We start from the raw sequence: 21,748 nt of genomic DNA, 5'->3' as shown, positions 1-21,748 counted from the left end.
TTGAAACAAGTGAAGCAGGCACAATTACAATTGATGTTTATAAGACATACATGGTACATAAAGAGCAATTTCGGACAAGACACTGAACATGACGTTGTATAAATATGAACTCACAGGCCACTTCCATAGGAACTGAAACTGGACAGATCAGAAAACAGACCAGGTGATGTTTTTCTGATCAGCAGTCCAGTTTGAGGTGACAGGGGTGGAACCTGATGTGGTGTTCTGCTGTTGTAGCCCATCTATCTCAAAGTTCAGCTTATGTAATGCTTTCTGAGATGAGCATGTTGTACTCTTCTTCTCATCATGGTTCAAAGGAGTGGTTATTTGAGCTAAGTTGTGTTTACACTGTGCAGTTCCATTGGTTTTTCACAATTACACCGATCAGCCGTAATATTAAAAGCAATGACGGGTGATGTGAATAACGCTGATTATCTTGTTCAAGTGGCACCGGATAAGGGGTGGGATAAATTGGGCAGCACGTGAACAGTTAGTTCTTGAAGTTGATGTGTTGGCAGCAGGAAAAATGGTCATGCGTAAGAATCAGAGCGACGTGTGGTGGTGTGTTCCTGGTATGCAGTGGTTAGTACTTACCAAAAGTGGTCCAAGGAAGGACAAATGGGGAACTGGTGACAGTCATGGGCGCCCAAGGCTCATTAGTGTGCATGGGGAAGAATGGCTAGCCTGCTTGGTCCGATCCCGCAGAAGAGCTACTGTAGCACGAATTGCGGAAAAAAGTTGTCAGAACACCGCAGTTTGCTGTGTATGGGGCTGTGTTGCCACAGACCGGTCAGAATGCATATGAAGACCAAAATGAAAAAACTATCGGTCACAAAACTGTATTTTTGAGGTTGTGCATCCATGGCTGTTGATTGAGCATTGAAGAATCTTTTCATAAATGTACTTGAATGATAGAAGTCCTCAGAATTTTCCATTTAAAATAAATGAATAAATTCATTTTCCATTTAAAATAAAGCCATGCTATGGAAAAATGATCAGAGTCCGTAGCCTACTGTGAGAAAATGATCACAGTCTAGTCACATGACTGGAATCAGCCATTAGGCATTGAGTAATGGTGGACACCCAGCTGAGTGAATTTCATTGTTAACTTACTGTCAAATTTCTTCAACATATCTCATTAGTAATTGCTCTCAGCAAATTTCAGTACTAGATCAAACAGCATGGATGAGTATCCTCAACAGACTGATAAACCAAAGGAGAGACAGATACATGGAAGTAAGGCAGAAAAAGCCAAGAAACAACGTGTTATGAATCACGTCACCGGTGAATTGTGGATAATATTAAAGTTGAGATTGATGTATAATGTATATTCTGTGAATTTTCAGTATCTAACCCTCTTACCCCTAATTTCCCACTGTATTATGTCTCATAACCCTACAGTGAGGGGAAAAAAGTATTTGATCCCCTGCTGATTTTGTACGTTTGCCCACTGACAAAGAAATGATCGTTCTATAATTTTAATGGTAGATTTATTTGAACAGTGAGGGACAGAATAACAACAAAAAAATCCAGAAAAACGCATGTCAAAAATGTTATGAATTGATTTGCATTTTAATGAGGGAAATAAGTATTTGACCCCTCTGCAAAACATGACTTAGTAGTTGGTGGCAAAAGCCTTGTTGGCAATCACAGAGGTCAGACGTTTCTTGTAGTTGGCCACCAGGTTTGCACACATCTCAGGAGGGATTCTGTCCCTCTCCTCTTTGCAGATCTTCTCCAAATCATTAAGGTTTTGAGGCTGACGTTTGGAAACTCGAACCTTCAGCTCCCTCCACAGATTTTCTATGGGATTAAGGTCTGGAGACTGGCTAGGCCACTCCAGGACCTTAATGTGCTTCTTCTTGAGCCACTCCTTTGTTGCCTTGGCCGTGTGTTTTGGGTCATTGTCATGCTGGAATACCCATCCACAACCCATTTTCAATGCCCTGGCTGAGGGAAGGAGGTTCTCACCCAAGATTTGACGGTACATGGCCCCGTCCATCGTCCCTTTGATGCGGTGAAGTTGTCCTGTCCCCTTAGCAGAAAAACACCCCCAAAGCATAATGTTTCCACCTCCATGTTTGACGGTGGGGATGGTGTTCTTGGGGTCATAGGCAGCATTCCTCCTCCTCCAAACACGGCGAGTTGAGTTGATGCCAAAGAGCTCCATTTGGTCTCATCTGACCACAACATTTTCACCCAGTTGTCCTCTGAATCATTCAGATGTTCTTTGGCAAACTTCAGACGGGCATGTATATGTGCTTTCTTGAGCAGGACCTTGCGGGCGCTGCAGGATTTCAGTCCTTCACGGCGTAGTGTGTTACCAATTGTTTTCTTGGTGACTATGGTCCCAGCTGCCTTGAGATCATTGACAAGATCCTCCCGTGTAGTTCTGGGCTGATTCCTCACTGTTCTCATGATCATTGCAACTCCACGAGGTGAGATCTTGCATGGAGCCCCAGGCCGAGGGAGATTGACAGTTCTTTTGTGTTTCTTCCATTTGTGAATAATCGCACCAACTGTTGTCACCTTCTCACCAAGCTGCTTGGCAATGGACTTGTAGCCCATTCCAGACTTGTGTAGGTCTACAATCTTGTCCCTGACATCCTTGGAGAGCTCTTTGGTCTTGGCCATGGTGGAGAGTTTGGAATCTGATTGATTGATTGCTTCTGTGGACAGGTGTCTTTTATACAGGTAACAAGCTGAGATTAGGAGCGCTCCCTTTAAGAGTGTGCTCCTAATCTCAGCTCGTTACCTGTATAAAAGACACCTGGGAGCCAGAAATCTTTCTGATTGATTACAATACTTATTTCCCTCATTAAAATGCAAATCAATTCATAACATTTTTGACATGTGTTTTTCTGGATTTTTTTGTTGTTATTCTGTCTCTCACTGTTCAAATAAACCTACCATTAAAATTATATACTGATCAACCAACCCTGAGTTCCTGGGCCAAAATCAACATTTTAATTTTAACATTTTTAGGCCTTGAGACAACTTATAATAATGTATTTGTGTAATATTACTTTGAAAATGAAGAAGTTCAGTGTTTTTACTAAACTTGGAGCACAATTCTTAACTAGAGAAATGACGAAAAATGCTAGCTAAAATCCTTCTACTCATTTAGAAGTACCATACGAGCATCAGCGTGGTCAATGCCTTTGAATAAATTCAAGTAAATAATAAATAAATAAATGCATTTTAGCGCCAGAAGTCAAGTTTCTGGTGGTGATCAGACCAGCAGGTAGTGTTTTCACGAATGCACAGAAATGGTCCCGTTATGACTCCAGACCCCTGCAGTGTCAGTCGCGCTGGTTGATGCTGAAGATGAAGATAGATCAGGGTCTGAATCAGGAGAGTTTGGGTTACTATCAGTTTCGGTCTCGGTTTCGACATCGCCTGAACTTTCACTGCTGTCACTATCTAGAATCCTCGCTCTCGCCTGTGTAACTGTGTATGTGTGTTGTGTTGTTTCGTGTTTTTTTTTTTTTTTTTTCTTTTCTCCACTCCACTGTTTTAGATGTACCTGTGTTCACTGTAGGTGTAACTTTGGCATTTTTAGTTCACTTCTACTATTACACCAATATTCACGCTTGGATCAGCTTCATCGTAATGCCGGCGTAATAACGTAATCACGTCATGACGTCATCAGGCTTCCGGGTCAAAAAATAATAATTAAATAAGTAAGGAATCATAGCAGAGTAATGCCGGTATACCAGCCTTACGGGGATAACGTTTACACTGTAAAACCGCTATATCGGCCTTATGGGGATTTGGCATAGACGACCAAGCTGGTATTTTGTCCTTACGGGAATAGATCAAAGACAGGCAAGCCGGTTTTTCGGCCATACGAGGTAAGAGGGTTAAGTGATGATGATGATGATGATGATGCTCACTTGAATAAATTAGTATAAGTTCATCACTGTATTACTGTGAATACCCACAAAAGAAAGATCAGCGTTTGCGCAAGCATTTTTTCATGCTTCGATGAACACAATGTAAACAATAATGGCTGATAACTTCTGGTGTCTTCATAAAGACTATGAATGGGTCTAGTGAACATATCATCAAAATTTTCTCTTTTCTCAACTATTATGACATAAGAAGGTTCTGAACTTTTAAATTCAAATTCTGGAATTCAAGCACAATGTGACTCTGATCGTTTTATCATTGGTGCCTTCATTTGCTGACCCCTGTCCACCGCCGAAATCACCTACAATGGGCACGTGAGCATCAGAACTGGACCATGGAGCAATGGAAGAATGTGGCCTGGTCTGATGAATCACGTTTTCTTTTACATCATGTAGATGTCTGAGTGCATGTGTGTCACTTATATGGGGAAGAGTTGGACCAGGATGCATTATGGGAAGAAGGCAAGCTGGTAGAGGAAGTGTGATGCTGTGGTTAATGTTCTGCTGGGAAACCTTGGGTCCTGGCATTCATGTAGATGTTACTTTGACACGCATCACCTACCTAAACATTGTTGCAGACCAAGTACACCCCTTCAGCGGTATTCCCTAATAGCAGTGGCCTCTTTCAGCAGGATAATGCACCCTGCCACATTGCAAAAATTGTTCAGGAATGGTTGGAGGAACAAAAATTTCAAGGTGTTGACATGGCCTCCAAATTCTGCAGAGCTCAATCCAATCGAGCATAGGATGTGCTGGACAAACAAGTCCGATCCATGGAGGCCCCACCTCGCAGCTTACAGGACTTAAAGCATCTGCTGCTAATTTTTTTTGGTACTAGATCCCACAGCACACCTTCAGAGGTCTTGTAGAGTCCATGCCTCAACAGGTCAGAGCTGTTTTTGTAGCACAAGTGGATCAACACTATATTAGGCAGATGGTTTTAATGTCATGGCTGATCGGTGTGTTACTTGTCACATTGTATGAGACGATAACGTGTTCTTCGTGGCAGATTACACGAAAGGGATACTAGACCTATGATTACGGAAAATTGTTACATTCTGCCATACTGGGTGTGCAGCTATCAGAACACCGAACAAGCAAAAATGGAAGTTAATGTTGGCCTCTCATTCATCCTGTCCTCCGCTAACTACTGAGCAAATAGCAAAGGTTTGAGCTACTGTCACCACACAGCCTTCAGTAGCTACATGGTTATCTAGCTTCTATTTGGACACCACTAGAAACGTTCATGAAGACAGCTGACTTGCTAACATGTCATGACGTTTATTAGCTAGGTAAGAACACGCAAGCTTCTCTTATCCAGAAGTTATAGTCTGGGCAGAGCATTTTTTGCATTAGTATGGGCTGATGCTGTGACGGTGATCTCTTTAGCACCAAAGGAATGTAGTTCGTTACATCTACACTGACATTCTATCAAACATTAAGAATTCAAGCACAAAATTTCTGTGTAAGAAAACAAGCATGGGGAAAATCTGCAGGATCGAACTTTACATCGGCATGTCTGTGGCAGTAGACGTGAACTTGCTGGCATTCAGAGGGTGCAGGAGAAATGGCTGAATGCTTTGGGATGCTGCCATGAGGGGGGTGGGGGGGGAGAGAGAGAGACACGGGTGTTGAGGAGGAGGAATGAAATAGCACGACATATTTCTTCCACCACTTTGCCGTACAGACGAGGGCAATGCGTCAGCGTGAGTCACAGCTGTCTCCCACTATAAGAGGCACTAGTTCCGATAACTCTACATACGTTGTGCTTGCACAACTCTAGCTTGTTTAAGGTATTTGATCGATAAATGTATGCAGTCGATAACCTTTACTGTGAACGGGCCTTCATGGAGTTTGGATATACATCATTTGGGATTGTAATATGTTGAAAAGCCTCATATGGATGTTCTTGGAATGTCCAAGCTCATATCTTCAGCTCAGACATGTTTTTATCTATGCTAATAAGTATCTGTTATTCAAGTTTTAAAAAAAAACAAAAAAAAAAAACTTTCTGCAGCTAGATGGAGATGCATTCACACTTTCATAAATACTTTATCAGGCATACGTATTCATACGTATGCGTATTCATTCAGCGCAAGGAATAAAACACGATGAGGCATGCTGTAATCAGAAGATGATTAATGACTGGGTGGTGTGATGGAGCCCGAAGCAAAGCAGAATTACTCTTACCACCTCAAAGTTAACCATTTGTAATTATGTTGAATTTTGTGGAACGTTGATGAGACAAGTTAGTTTCTGATTTCACGTACGTTACAGCAGCTATAAAGAGTCATTCCTTCACCAGTCTCTTCTTTCTCCTCTCTTTTGAACTGCAATACGAAAAGAAACCCCAAACAAACGGGGGGAAAAAAACACAGCTTAGGTTACCAGGAACCGGAAAGCACAAGGTCCTGAAGACAAAGTCCTTTCCCATTACGGAACGCTTACTGACTCTTACAAAGCATTGACGCATGAGTTTGCTAATGTAAATGTTTAAAAAAAAAAAAAAAAAAAAAAAGCTTCACCATATAAACGATTATAAGATTTTCCATTCTGATGTATATTATAGTTGAAGGGCCATATTGATGTGTATTTCACCGTTTTCCTTCTGCCACACACACACACCAGTTTGTATGAATGTCCCTTATGCATTAGGTGAAAAGTTGCCAACCCAACCTAGTGTAAATACACACACACACACACACACACACACACACACACACACACAAAAAATACTATAAACAGTTCACTACAATACTACGGAAAGCCCGTAGTGTAAATGAATGCTAACCAGCTAATTTGTTTTCTAAGGTACACGTTACAAAGCAACCAATTATATTTGAAATTACAATGACAGTCACAGTTAAATGATGCCAATCGTAAATAAAATAAATAATAAACTTGTTTAAGATGTTAAATGGGACTTTTGCACTTACCTTCCTTGTCCAGTGGATTTAAATTACAGACGCGGTGCTGGCCTGGTCCCCCGAGACTGCAGTGAGTGAAGAAAAGTCTTGCGTGTGCAAACCATGTGGTTTTGTTGCCAGGTGTATTATCGTGCAATTTACCTATCTGTTATTGTCAAGAGATGTTACTGGTTATCACAGTGACTAACAATATACATTTATTCTAATGCGATTAATGAACGTGATGGTCATTTTTATAGTTTACTATAAAATTTCTGTGTAAAAGGTGATTTTAAGGTGGAAGATCTCAATTTTGATTTCAAAATCTGGCAACCGCAAGTACACAACGATAGTCCTCCAACACATATTGCTCATCATTATTAACTATATGCCGTCATAGTTACCTCATTCAATTATTATTATTCTCGTAATATCTCAAGGATGACTCAACAATAATATAACCAGGAATATACAAAATGTCTTTTCTGTGGCAAGTTTGGTTGTGCCAATATTAGCACTGCAACAACTAATCGATAAAATTGTTAATAATTGATCATCTCTATTGATTAGGTGTTCTGCACAGGGTGTGTTTACTCTGTTACTTCTGTTCCGAAAACACGCTTCGGAGAATAAATACTGAAGTTGTGTCCCAAATGACGTACTGTACACTTACACTATGCACTGTGTACTCTACCGTCTAGTGTATGAATTTTAGAAAGGTAACATGGTCTCAACATGGTATCATGGTCAGCGGCTTTTTTTACTAACCGGAAGTATAAGCCGCTTCCTAGTCAACGGCGCATGACGTCATATGCACGTAATGCGACACCGCTAGCTTTAGCAGACACCCAGAGTCACCGACACTGACTTTCTTCAGTTTACTGTTTGTCAGCGTTACCTTTTATAAACAGTAATACATAAATACTATTATATGATATAAATTTATATATTACTCTACATTTTATATATATATAATATAAAAAAGTATTTATGCATTATTTTTATGGATGCATAAAAAGCACTGACGTAAACTACAGTCCTAAATGAATAATATATATTCTGGTGTGTGTCCGTGTGTATTGGGTTCTTTTCAGTCTTATATAACTGGACAAACATTTGTGTAAAGTTATATTTGTAGCACTCAGTTTGTGGATTTTATTTTAAATAATAAAATCCGGTTAACCGAAAAATAATCGGCCAACTAATCGATTATGAATCTAATCGTTAGTTGCAGCTCTAGCCAATATTACATGAGTTAAATTAACAGTAAGCTTACTATAATTATTTTCCCACTCTTTTTAAAAATTTTTTTTAAAGAAAATAAATTATAGGAAGTTACTGTAAAACAATTTACAGTACCCCAGAGTAGAAAATACAGCAGTAATACCGTAAATACAACAAAATTAACAGCAACTTGCTGTAAACTTTTTTTCAGTTAAAAAAAATGGAAATACAGTAATAATACTGTGAAAACAACAGAAATCATTTACAGTGTATAATCCTGTGATTTGAATGATTAAAGCGGAACTACTGTCAGAGGCGTGCTGATTGCATCTCCTAACCAATTAGTTTTGAGAATTCTATAGCTCTCGGGTATGAAAGTCTTAACATCAGAGTTTGTTCGTATCATTGATTAAGTAATAACACGCATGTGTTTGGTGTTCTTTTCCATGATCAGTTTTCTGTTTTGACGCGTCCCTGTTTTTCCAAGTTTTGTGGTGACACTTTTTGTTCACTTGAGCTCGGTCAAGTCAAGTGGGTTTTTATTGTAATTCCTCTATATAGCTTGTATACAAGGAAGTACACTTTATAGCCAAAGTTGTGCTTTTTAGACATTTCCAATTCCAGATTTAGTCCTTTTTTGCTGTTATAATTAAGTCCACTCTTCTGGGAAGGCTTTTCACTATATTTTAGAGCATTGCTGTGGGGATTTGCCCATTCAGTCACCAGAGCATTAGTGAAGTTTAGCACTGATGTTAGGTGTTCAATTGGGTTGAAGTTAGGGCTCAGACCACTTGCCACTCCAATCTTAGCGAACCATGTCTTTATGGAGCTTGCTTTGTGCACAGGTACATCGTCATGCAGGAACAGGTCTGGGCTTCTTCGTTCCAGCGACTGGAAATTGTAATGCTACAGCATACAGAGATGTCGTATAAAGTTGGTTGGGTGTCCACATACTTTTTGCCATATAGTGTGTTGGCAACACAGCTTAGTCCCTCCATTCGTAGTCCTGCAAATGGCAGATTATACAGAACTTCATTCACTGTCACATATACAAAAATGGTTCAGTGAGATTTCTTCACATATCCTAGCTTTTAGGAAGCTGGATTAGTGCACAGAGTCAAACATGATACAGTGCTCATGGATCAGAGACGGTTAGGGACATTGCTCAAGTACCCAACAGTGACACTCTTGGTGATACTAGGGCTTAAACGTAAGATCTTCTAATCAGTAGCCCAGATACTTCTGAACAAGTCAGGAAAGCGCTTTACGATTACATGTTTACCTTAAGGGCTGTGTGTTGGCAGCTTAAGCAATCGACGTCCATTCTAAGTGAATTTCGAAAACGTCAAATTGGATTGTTCTTATAATATGGTATCAGTAGTGAGGTCAGTGTTTTTGGATTACAGCTACACATGGTTGGGGGGGGGGAGTAAAACCTGTCTCTAACTAAAAACTCCTTTTACTGGTGTGCGGCTGTACCTAATACAGTTTTAGCTCCACATTCTATTTTTGCCTGCCTGGGAAATCGTCATTTACATTCCGGTCAGTTCCTGACAGCAGCCCTGATGCTTTATAGAGTTTAAACTGACCTCATACATGCTTCCTGCTACAAATCCGAGAACACGCAGGTCATTAATGCCGATTTGGTCCTCATGCAGAGTCTATATCACATTACTAGCAGATTAAAGTTATAGCTATATGCAGCTCAAACTGCTCCGACAGCAGCCGAGAAGCTTTTCACAGAGCTTTTCACCACAGTCAGAGTTCTCCAGATGGTGTCCTTGCTTGGGTTTAGATTGCAGCACTGCAGCTGAATTCAGAATGGCTGCTTTCACATTCACCTTAGTAACGACTCCTTTTAAAGTGCAGAGCAAATATAATTAAAAATCTCTCGAAAAAATGAGTCACAAAATTGCTTACAGGTTTCTACTGTTTAATGTTGTCTTCGGGGTCTAGTAAAAAAAATAAAAGGAAACCCTCCCTTATAGGAACAGACGCTACTGCAAAAAGGTGCTTTACTGCCTGCCTCATTGATAACTGAGTGCTCTCTCTCTCTGTGTGTGTGTGTGTGTGTGTGTGTGTGTGTGTGTGTGTGTGTGTGTGTGTGTGTGTGTGTTAGTGTTTATATATATATATATATATATATATGTATGTATGTATGTCACGCACATTCAATTATATATTCTATATATAATGCTATATATAATTATATATTCTATATATAATGTGACATTCTATATATAATGCCAGTTATATATAGAATGTCACGCACATTCAATCTTCAATTTGAAAATGTAGTCATGATGCATTGAAACTGTCACAAAAATATGAAACACTTGAATAGACCGATTTTAATGATTATATAAACTCCTAACTAGTATCCCATTAATCATGCTAAAAACCTCTTCCAGGATTTCACGATTTTGAGATCGCAGAAGCAAACACAAAATCAAGCCAAGTCCACAATATTCAGAGGAGCTCGCGATTTTTCCGAATTACCGCAGATTACTTTCAGATTTGGACCACGACGCTCACGTGACGTCATCACAACGAGCATTCAGCCCAAGATCTCTTTGATTTGCGTGGGTTGAACATGAGTGCAGCTAAAATGTCTCATTTAGCAACAAACATCACTGTGAAAGACTGTCCAAAACAATTGCAATTTCACCAAATTAAGTAGTTTTCCATAAAAAAAAAGAGCACAAAAAAACTCTGTTGCATTGCATATTGTGGGGGGGAAAAAAAGCTGCAGCAAAATCAAGCATTGTTGGCTGCAACAATCACAAAAAAAAAACTCCTCAAAGTCCTCCTTTAAAACTGCACACTTAGATTATCATATGAAATATCTGAAGAAATTGGTTTCTTTTGTGTTCGAGACAACTGTATTATTTTCTCTTATGTGTTATGAACGTCGAATTCTGAAGTTCCAACTGTTCCATACTATTGATTCAGTAGACTCCTTAGGTACTTACTCCTCTGTTTATTAAGTTTATTACAGTTGCCCTTTTGCATGGTTGCCTACTAAAATATCTTGGATGGTTGATTGGAGTTGAAAGCTTAATACTGCATAACATCTGTGCAAAATATGACCAACTCAAAACAGTCAGTCAGGCTACACTATTAAAAATGACCTTTGTATGTTTACAGTAACTTGAAGGCAACAGCCAGGTGCTGGCAGGTTGAGCGTGTAATTAATATCTACAGCATTTTTACTAGTGTTTACAGTAATGACACACTCGTACCTTCTTTTTGGTAGCTGTAAAAACAAAACAAAAAAAAACCTCTGCTACAACTTTAGTTATACCGTTGTTTGAACACTTATTGCCAAATATATATACTAAATACATTTGAAACAACTCTTAAAATGTGTTTATTAAAATGGTCTGATTGCAGTTCACATAAGAGCCATCTATCCATCCATTCATCCATTTTATGTACCGCTTATCGTACACAAGGTCACGGGGGAGCCTGGAGCCTATCCCAGGGAACTCCGGACACAAGACGGAGGGGAACTAGATGGGTTGCCATCGCATTTCTTAAGTGGTACCTCAGTGGTTAAGATGTTGGACTTCTAATTGGAAGGTCTTGCGTTCAAATCCCAGCAGCACCAAGCTGCCATTGCTGGGCCCATGAACAAGCCCTCAACTGCTCAGTTGTATAAGGCTTTGGATAAGGGCATCTGCCAAATGCTGTAAATGTCTTTGGACTGAGGATGAAACCCCTGAAGCACAGGGAGGAAATTCAAACTCACGAGTGGGGGAGGGTTTCGAACCCTCAGCGTGCTAACCATAAGCCACTAGCTGGTTTGCACTTGTTGCACTTAAAATAATTGAATTATTTTAAATTGAATGAATAACCTATTTATTTGAAAGAGAAATGGAAAGAGAAGGTTCCTTTGCTGCTTTCCGTACAAGTTTTTGACACCTAATGTTACAGTGAAGTTAATAATGCTGTTTTACTGTGTTACTACAGTATAGTTGGTGCAGTGTTCATATAGTAAAGTCCTTTGATACAGTACTGTAAATACGTCCTAGAATATCTCATAATCTACTGTATCAAACTGTTAGATAAGTTTAAAGTATCCTATAGGTTTGAATACAGTATTTAATTGCAGAAAATGTTCAGACTGGCAGCTTAAATCTTATTTTTTGGCATATCTACTATTCCTCTACAGGCTGAATCAGATTCAAGCCAGATTAGTATGTGTTGTCAAATTTGATTGAAATCGGATTTGGGGACTTGAAGAAAAATTGCCCTGGTGTCTGATTGGACTTTGTTGTTCAGGAAGCTGTTACTTTTGCTCTGCATGAAGTGAATTGCTTTACATCGTTCATGTAAAACATCGACGGATACATGTACTATATGTCAACAAGCGATTACTCCATTGATAGCAAGGATTAACTGACTAGATATTATTTGAATAGTGGGTCGTTCTCATCATGGATGTGACGCTGACAGGGGAGTGTGGGAGTGTGCGCTGTGCCGGTATAACACTGTTGGTGGGATTTAAAAAATGGTCTAACTTGATGGCCATCCTACTAGAAACACCTTCCTGTAGCTCATCCATGCATGACTTCTGTCCAGGCATTCTCAAACTTTTAGCATTGTAAAAGCAAGGACAATTATTTTGTGTTTGCTATACACTGAATACATTTGGTTGAAATACATTCTTAAAACATCTTAGGGAGTTTCTCCTTGCCACCGTCGCCACTCAGTGGCTTGCTCAGTTGGGATAAATTCACACCTTTAATATCTGTATACCATGTTGATATTTCTGTAAAGCTGCTTTGAGACAATGTCTATTGTAAAAAGCGCTATACAAATAAAATTGAATTGAATTTGGGTTTGAGATCAGAATGAGGGAATGAATCGCAATTTTAGCGGTCATTCCTTGATATTTACATCTAGATGTGTTAAACAATTTGGAATGTTTTAGACTGGGCAAGTCAATCACCAGGCCTTAACCCAATTAAGCATACATTTCACCTACTGAAAAGGGATAAACCCACCAAAACAAACAACAGTGGAAAGAAGCTGTGGCAGAAGCCTGGAAAAGCTTCTGATGGGACTGACTGAGATGTATGATGCTGCTGCTAATTCAAGTGAAATCTCATTTTATGAACTTATTTAATAGAAATATGTAATTCTTTCAATTATGGCAGCAGTGCTGTTTTTTCTGTAAGTAGATTTGATTATAAATGTAGAGGTAGGTGGGTGACTATCAGTGGAGTCAAAATGGAATGTTTAGATGCAATATTCTGCCTTGTCACTTTTGGGGGTAATCACATTTTAAAAAGCTACATATTTACCTGCGGTTGAGATACAGTAAACACAGAAACCTCTAGTTTTTAGAACCATATACAGTCATGTGAAATAAATGAGTACACCTTTTTAAATTTTTTTATTATTATTATTTTTTTTTTAATTTTTTTTTTTTTTGTACATATTTGGACAAATGTTTGATCATCTTTGAAACAATGCCCATTAATAAAGTTTTTATATACTTGAACAAAACCACAAGAAAAAAAATCATGTAGATGTGATATTCTCAGAAGCTAGTATTGCCCCCTTTAGCAGAAATAACTTATTGTGGGCGTTTTGCATCATTTTTTTTTTTTTTTTTTTTGGACCATTTTTTCATGCAATATTCTTTCAGTTGCATGATGTTTGAGGGTTTTCTCGCATGTACTACCCATTTCAAATTCCCCACAACATTTCAGTGGGATTCAAATCCGGGTTTTGACTAGGCCAATCCATAACCCTCCATTTCTTCTTCTCGAGCCATTCCTTGGTGGATTTGCTAGTGTGCTTAGGATCATTATCCTGTTGTAAGGGTCAACTTCAACTTTTGGACAGATGGCCTCACATTATCTTCAAACACTCTTTGATATGATGTAGAATTCATAGTTGAATCAATGCATGCATGCTGTTCCAGTCCCTGAGGCAGCAAAGCAACCCCAAACCATAACATTTCCACCACCGTGCTTCACAGTTGGTATGAGGTGCTTCTCTTGAAAAGCTGTTTTTGGTCTGTGCCAAACATGTCTGCTGTTTTTGTGGCCAATTAACTCTCTTTGATTCGTCTGTCCAGAGCACATTATTCCAAAAGGCCTGGTCTTTGCCTATATGCTCATTAGCAAACTGTAGTCTCGCAAAGGCTTTTTCCTGGCACGTCTCATGCAGATCAAATTTGTGCAATGTCTTTCTGATTGTAGAAGCATGCACTCTGACACCAACAGTTGCAAGACTTACTAGCAGATCCTGTGATTTTTAAAATTTTTGGATTCTTGGAGAGTTCTTTTTGCATCAGACGGTCTGCTCTTGGGCTGAATTTGCTGGGTTGGCCAGTCCTGGACAAATTCCAGGCGTTTGAAATCTGCACCATTTGTAGATTCCTAGGCATCCACAACCTTTTTTTTTCTGAAGGCCTTACAGAACTCTTTAGATCTTGGCATGATGACCCCACACACCTCATTAACAAAGGGAACACCGGACACTAGATATGAGAGGGGTATAAATAAGACCGGTTCCACCTGCACTCCCTAAGCAGGTTCTAATCACTGGCACCCAATCTTCAACACCTGATTCGAATTTTATGGATTTGAACGTGTGATAAATGTAGGAGTGTACGTACTTTTTCCATGTGTCTGATCAGTTTTTGTTCATTTAAATTGTGAAAATGACTACAGAATGTAAATTGTATGAATTTTTTTGATAGCATGCATCAACTTTATTAATAGGCACCGTTTCAAAGAGGATCAAATGTTTGCTTGTCCAAATATGTCAAAAAATGCCAACAATTTCCATGGGGTGTACTTATTTTTTCAAATCACCCCCCCCAGACAGTCACACATGTTGTAGCTTTGAGTAAATGGACATGACATATGTGACTCAGAACTCCATAAACTTCAACAATCCAAGAGGTTTGCACGCTATTCTGTGTCCTGAAGGCATTATATGCTCATTCAATATACTGGAGGAATGCGTGTACATCAGAGTAGCAACCTTTTGAGTGTTGAACCCATGGACTTGGATAAGCCCAAGCCATTTGATTCATGTTCTATGAATATAAATGTACTTCATGCACACCACCTCCAAAATCTCTCATTTCTGCATGAAGCAATGGAAACTTACATAGAGGCCACAGCTCACACTTTACATCAAACCTTATACTGACGGAAGAGGTAAAATGGGGATATATTTTGTCCTTACTTTACCGTTGTTCTCAGTGCATTATAAATTATTATATGTTCCAGTAATAAGTTGCACATGGTCTTAAGGCAACACTGATGTGTTTTGTTTGTGTCCAGAGGGCTTTTACGGTCATGGTACTCTACAATTTATGAGCAAGAGTGTTTAATGTTACTCTGACATACTACTGTATTCCCTACAAATATGAAAGGGCGTTATGAGTATGTTTTGTGTATGACTTGGTTACACCATCACGAATACAGGACCTTTTGCATCGAAACTTTTTTTTTTTTCGTACACGTGTGCAGAATGGCAAGACTGCTTAAATTGTGTACCATGAGACTTCGGACAAGTCATTTTCTGTAGATTTCTAAGTGATACGGGTGCAGTCCTCGGTTGCATCACAGCTGGCTACTTCTGAGAGTGGGGCAAAGATGGAGCAGGAGGAATAAACCTTGTTTTTCATGGCTGCTTATCGTTCGGCTAAGAATTTGGGTGGGAAGAAGGGGTCGAGACAGAGAAGTGAAAAATCCTTGCATTCCATTTTTTTTTTTTTTTTTTTTTTGTGTGTGTGTGTTTGTTCTAGGCTGAGTCACTGCTGAGGAGTGGGAAGGTCTGAAGAGTGAGAGAGAAGCGCCAGAAGGAGGGGGATAGCCTGCTCCATAACAGCTTCCACAGGAGAGAGCGCGAACGAGAGAGAGACACGACAAGCAAAGCGACATATAGAGAGAGACGAGAGGGAGAGCACCAGGCAGGGAGGGAGTGAGACGCTGACCCCTCCTCTCCCCTCTTCCTCTCCTCTCCTTCTTTCCTCCCCCCCCCTCCCTCCTCGCTCGTTCTGGAGCTGGCGTGTTGGAGTGGAGGGCACACCGTGACGGAGGCATCATGAGCGATGTCACCATCGTCAAAGAAGGCTGGGTGCAAAAGAGGGGTAAGTGTCTCGCCGCTCTCGGTTAACTAACGGGCTTGGCTTGGATTGCGCTTGTCTGCGTGTGAATGCGTGTGAGAGTGTGTTGTCTCCAGGGATGGAGTCCTCTATCATGGGTGGGCTCTACTGCTGTAGTATGCCACAGCATGGCTTCAGTCACATTACGCTTGTAGATGCCAGTTTGTGGATGTGGGCGTGCCTGTGTGTGTGTTTACATATGCATGTAACTAAGTATACTTTCACACTACATAGATGTGATGTAGAACATGTGTGTTTGTGTAAGTGGTTCTGACTGACTGCTGAATCCCCTTTTGATGGGGATTTCTGCACACACACACACACACGCGCGCGCACAAGCAGTCAGTCACAGGCTGTAACATGGCCTGTTTGATTTTAATGCTTGTTTGTAATAGTGCTGTCTCAGAGTCCTTTACGCTTATAAAGGGACATGGTTTGAGATCTGTATTCCTGTGGTGGATATTTCGTAGGTCGTGGTATGTAAACACAGCTTCCATACTCACTGTATTGCGTAAATGCCAGCAGCTCCGTGTTGAACGTGAATAAAAACGTGTCCATCAGGGCCAGACTGCACACACTGACACTCTGAGGTGGCATCTTTAATTATGGGTGGGATTTGTCTTGGGTTTTGCCTTGGGGTTTCCTGTCCATTATCAATCCCCCTCTCTCTCTCAATCTCTCTCTCTCTCTCTCTCTCTCTCTCTCTCTCTCTCTCTCTCTCTCTCTCTCTCTCTCGCTGTCTAGAGTCTGTGATCTCTTTGCCCTTGTTTTACATTCAAGTGTGCTCCTTCTGTCTCTACTGATCTCAAACGAAGCAGGCTGCTGTACACCTGGTACTACCATAAACAGTTAACACGTACAAATGGGTGACGTATTAAGGAAATACAAACAGGATAGAGTCTTAGTAGGGTGTCGGGTCACCACGAGCCACACGAACAGCTTCAATTCTCTAGAACTGTACTGCAGGGATGAAGACTACTTTCCCGAAAGATATTCCCTCAATCGGTTTTTGAAGATGATGGTTGTAGAGAGCGTTGTCTAAAACATCAGTCCAAAATCTGATGTTCAACTGGGTTTAGATCTGGTGCCCGTGAAGGCCATAGTAATATTTTTCATCCTCGTCAAACCATTCGGCGAGCATGGAGGAGAGTACTCCCATCGCGATAGCAAAGTTTCATCCTAAGATGAAGGTGATCAATCCGAATCATTTTGTATTGTATGTCCAGCTGCAGTACAGAGTGTAACTCCTGCAGAGTACATAGCTGTTTGTGGGAACAATTCAGGCATCACGATGGTGGTTTTTATATATATATATATATATATATATATATATAATATAATATATAATATATATGCTCTCTTGTTTGTCGTCAAACGGTTGAGCTCTGCCATGTGTGTACGTGTCCTGTCGCAAAATGCGGTGAAAACTCCCACATGACGTTAATAGTGTGAGAGAGAGGGAGAGAACGAAAGTGTTTACATGTCTGTAATGCACTTCGATAATGCGACAAAAACAGGAATACTCCACATATCTTAATTCGATTTGTGTTTACTTCGAGTATGACTTCATTCGGATTAGCGTAATCAATAATCTGTTTACATGCTAGTTTCTTAATCAGAGTATCGTCTTAATCGGGTTAATATCACATTATTTTGTCCATGTAAACGTACTGATAGACTAATGTATAAATGTTTTTATTTGTCATGAGAAATATTTGAGACTGTCCCTTTTTTTTCTTTTTCTTTCTTTTTTTTTTTTTTTAAATTGGGGGGAAAAAAAAACTATTGGAAGAACAGTGATTTTTCTAGTGGCTTTATTAACAACAAATATAACTGCTTTATTCTAGTCACAGTCGCCGTAAATTGTAGTGTGAATCCATCCACCCGTCCATCCATCCGTCCATTTTCTGGACAACTTATCCTACACAGGGACGCAGGGAGCCTGGAGCCTATCCCAGGGAACTCGGGGCGCAAGGCAGGGGACACCTCTGGACAGGGTGCCAACCCATCGCAGGGTACAATTGCGCACATGTTCATGGACAGACGATTTGGAAATGCCGGTTAGCCTTCAACGCATATCTTTGGACTGCTGGAGGAAACCGGATTACATGGAGGAAACCCCTGAAGCGCGTGGATAACATGCAAACTCCACGCACACAGGATGGAGGTGGGATTCGAACCCCCAACCTCAGAGGTGCGACGCAAACGTGCTATCCACTAAACCTGTAGTGGGAATCAATTTATTAAACATAAATTTTTCCTCTTTCAGCTCAAATCTACCTCTTTAATGTTTTTGAAAAATGCGACTTACATGGGCGTGGATGGCTGTGTGAAGAAGGGAGGCGGAGTGTGCGTGGCAGGGGTGGAAGAGGAGGGCGAGCATTCAGAACACTTATAATAAAGATGGATAGTGACTAAAGATGGAAAGTTTGCAGTGGCACCAATTTGCAGGACTCTGATGAGCCAGAGGACTTCTCCTGAATCCTCAGGGCTAAATGGAGACACGATGGATCGCAGTGCAGGTCCTCTACACTATCTATTTAAACCATTAACCCCTGGCGTGACTATGGAGGAAAACAAAACAAAGGGAGGAGGAGTGTCGGAATGGTAGCTAGCTAATAGGCTCGAGCGAAAGGCGAAGGCTCTTCCCTTCAACGCGGATACTCGTATAGTTTTGCACACGATGGTCCTCGGCGCTTTAAGCGGTTTAATTAGCTCAAAACGCAATAAAACAGTCATGGTTAAAAATTAGACACACACCTTATTTGAAGGGATGGAAAAGTCTGAGTACCACATCATCGTGTAGATCCAAACTGCTTTCATGAGCAAGTCCGAAGTCCACCTTTCTCCAGTTCTCATAGTTCTCCAGAATAAATGCACTCGAACTCTTACACCGCTGAAACAAACCTCTCCGACCCATTTGAACGCCTCCCTCATCTACTACATCTGTAGGAAAGCGCCACGTGCTGTCATGAATAATTAAGAGACAGCATCTTCTCATAGGATAAGAACACGCAGGCTCTTGAATAATTACGAGACCCCGGCGCGTCATCGAAGTAGTACAGTACACTGCCACGTCGCTGCCTGTAACGTCGACAAGACGAGATTTTAAACCAGGAAGACGAAAATGGCGGGGAAAAAAAAGGTCAAAATTAACCAGTTTTCTCCTACAAATAAAATGAACGGATGCGAAGATTGTCTTTTATGATGTGCGGCACGAACACCTCCTGTTTAAAAATCTCCGAAATGGTAGTTTAGCGTTTCATGAAGCTTTAATGAAACGTGTAATTATGACCGTTTTATAGATTGCTTTGTATTTAGGAAAGACTTGCGTGGTCATCACGAAGGGGGAAACGAGGAAATAAGTACTACAAGTTTGCTATCAAGATGAGTTACCAGCTTGCCTCTAGTGGGGTTTTTTTGTTTTTGTTTTTGTTTTTGTTTTTGTTTTTTTTTTGAAAGCGTGTAGGAATTTGCCATGCTGTTTGAATTGTGTGTGATACTGTTTATATGTGCAGTGTGGTCAAGGTCACGCCTGGGTTGGACCCAAAGATGTAGAATGGAGAATAAGTTGGTGTGTGTGTGTGTGTGTGTGTATTCGTGGACTGTGCTGGGAAACAGAGCTCGTTGTGTTGGGCTTGGCTGTCGGCCAGGATGACCCTGATCACCCTCTCCTTTTCCTTTCTTTTCCTGCTTTGTCTCCTCTACTCTGTTTCCATTATTGCTTTCTCCCCGCCTTCTCAGAGTCCTGCGCCTACCTTTAATTTCCCATTGTTGTACTGTCTCTCTCCGTTTCGTCACCTCACTTTTTCCTTAACCTTTTACCTTTTTGTCTTTATATGTGCTTTCTCCTCACCTCTGTTGTGCTAGACATACTAGAGTTTGCTCCAGCAGAAGTCTTTGGCTGTGTCCCTCGCTTGGCCTGGCCATCCATTCAGATCTCTTTTAAAAGTAGCGTTGCGTAATGGGGAAATGAACAGAGAGAGAGAATGAGCAGAGGATGACCAAACGGATGACATAGTTTCCTGTTTACTACTCCACTATGAATGGGACACTAGGAGCTCCCACCACAAACAGAGACCTATTCGGCTCTCACCAAAAACGTCCTCCCGTCTCTCTTATTCATGTTTTTTTTCTTTTTTTTTTTTTTTCTTCCCTTCTTCTTTCCCCCCACGGTGTTGTTGTTGTTTGACCACAGCCGCTCTGTCATACTAACACAATGGGCTGCAGTGTTAGTTGTGTTTGTGTGTTGTCCTCCTAACATACTGCATACACTTGTAGCATATTGACCTGCACATTACTGTGCTGATTTTGTTAAACTGTATTGCACTGCATACTTTATACCAAAAGAGAGAAACAAAGAGGCCGTTTGGATAAATTGATGCCATGTTGTGAAGGTGAAGTGGCATTACTAATGTGCGTGTGGATCAGAGGCGAGACTGTAGAGCTTAGTGCTGGGCGTCACATGGCTGCCATGCTCTCTCCCGCAGGACCAGGAACACTCTGTACTGAGCAGAGGATGCAGGGACATGAATGAATCTCTCTCTCTCTCTCTCTCTCTCTCTCTCTCTCTCTCTCTCTCTCTCTCTCTCTCTCTCTCTCTCTCTCTGCATCAGAGTCTCAGTGCCTTTTGGACATTCATACACACATGCAAGCTTTCTTTCATACATCACATTCCATCCATGCCTTCACAAACTCTGATCACATTATTGTCACATTTATTATATCCCTTGAGGAATTTATACACTTTCAAACAGAGCTTATATACACATTTCTTTCTCTCTCACACACACACACACACACACACACTGACCTTGCAGCCCTTGTTGCAGACTGTGCTCACTTCTTTCATGGCTAGCGGTACAAAGCTCGCAAACGTTCTATGCAGTCATCTCCTCCTCGTGATCCATGTCCTCCTCTGTCTCCTCCTCTCTTTCTTTCTCAGGGCCAAGTGAGGACATTGTGTGCGGTCTCATTTCAGAGTTTATGTGTTTTCCTCTCTGTTCTGGACTGTAAGTCATGCTGAGTGCTTTGGCCCGGCTCTAAATGCGCCACTGGGGCTGTAGCATTTTCACGGTGCACCCACTTCGTGCTCTCTCACAGTCCAGCAGTTCTTATTTGATGTAAGCCTGATGGATAGGGCTCATGGTAGGCTGATGTAACCACACCCTTATACGCAGGCTGGGAAACTGCCAGTGAGAGAGGAATGTCGGGTGAACCGAGCGGATCATGATGACAGGTGGATCATGGTCGGCTAGTTAGCTCGCTACAACTTCAGATGATGGACTTCAAACAGAACCATGTTTTGATGATGAAGTAAAGTCTAATTAGGGATGGACAAATTATAAAGCTCAAATGTGTTGCCCAGTCTCATGTTTTGGTTGCCTAGAAACCTAATTGACTTGGCTAAAAAAAAAAAAAAAAAAAAGAGGTAAGGAACATAACGTGATAATGTATCGCGAGCCAGTTAGTTACGTGTGTTAATACAGACTATGGCAAACGACGGAGTATATGATCGATTATTATCCTTTTCTAACAAAGTTTCTAATGTAGCGCTTCGTGTTTGCGTC

General features: G+C 40.8%; 1 protein-coding gene across 4 annotated transcripts in view; it reads left to right on the top strand.

Annotated features, from left to right (window-relative positions):
• Window positions 1-21,748, top strand: part of akt3a (v-akt murine thymoma viral oncogene homolog 3a) — a 137,646-nt gene that overhangs the window by 11,422 nt on the left and 104,476 nt on the right. For all 4 annotated transcript variants that reach the window (XM_017464175.3, XM_053679623.1, XM_053679622.1 and 1 more), the window contains exon 2: window positions 15,819-16,163. In XM_017464175.3, the coding sequence (XP_017319664.1) occupies window positions 16,118-16,163 (46 nt within the window). In that variant the 5' untranslated portion in view covers window positions 15,819-16,117. The remainder of the gene's footprint in view (window positions 1-15,818; window positions 16,164-21,748) is intronic.

This window comes from Ictalurus punctatus, chromosome 3, assembly GCF_001660625.3.
Source record: "Ictalurus punctatus breed USDA103 chromosome 3, Coco_2.0, whole genome shotgun sequence".
In the NCBI taxonomy this organism is placed as follows: Eukaryota; Metazoa; Chordata; class Actinopteri; order Siluriformes; family Ictaluridae; genus Ictalurus; species Ictalurus punctatus.
This window is presented reverse-complemented; position numbering and strand designations above follow the sequence as displayed.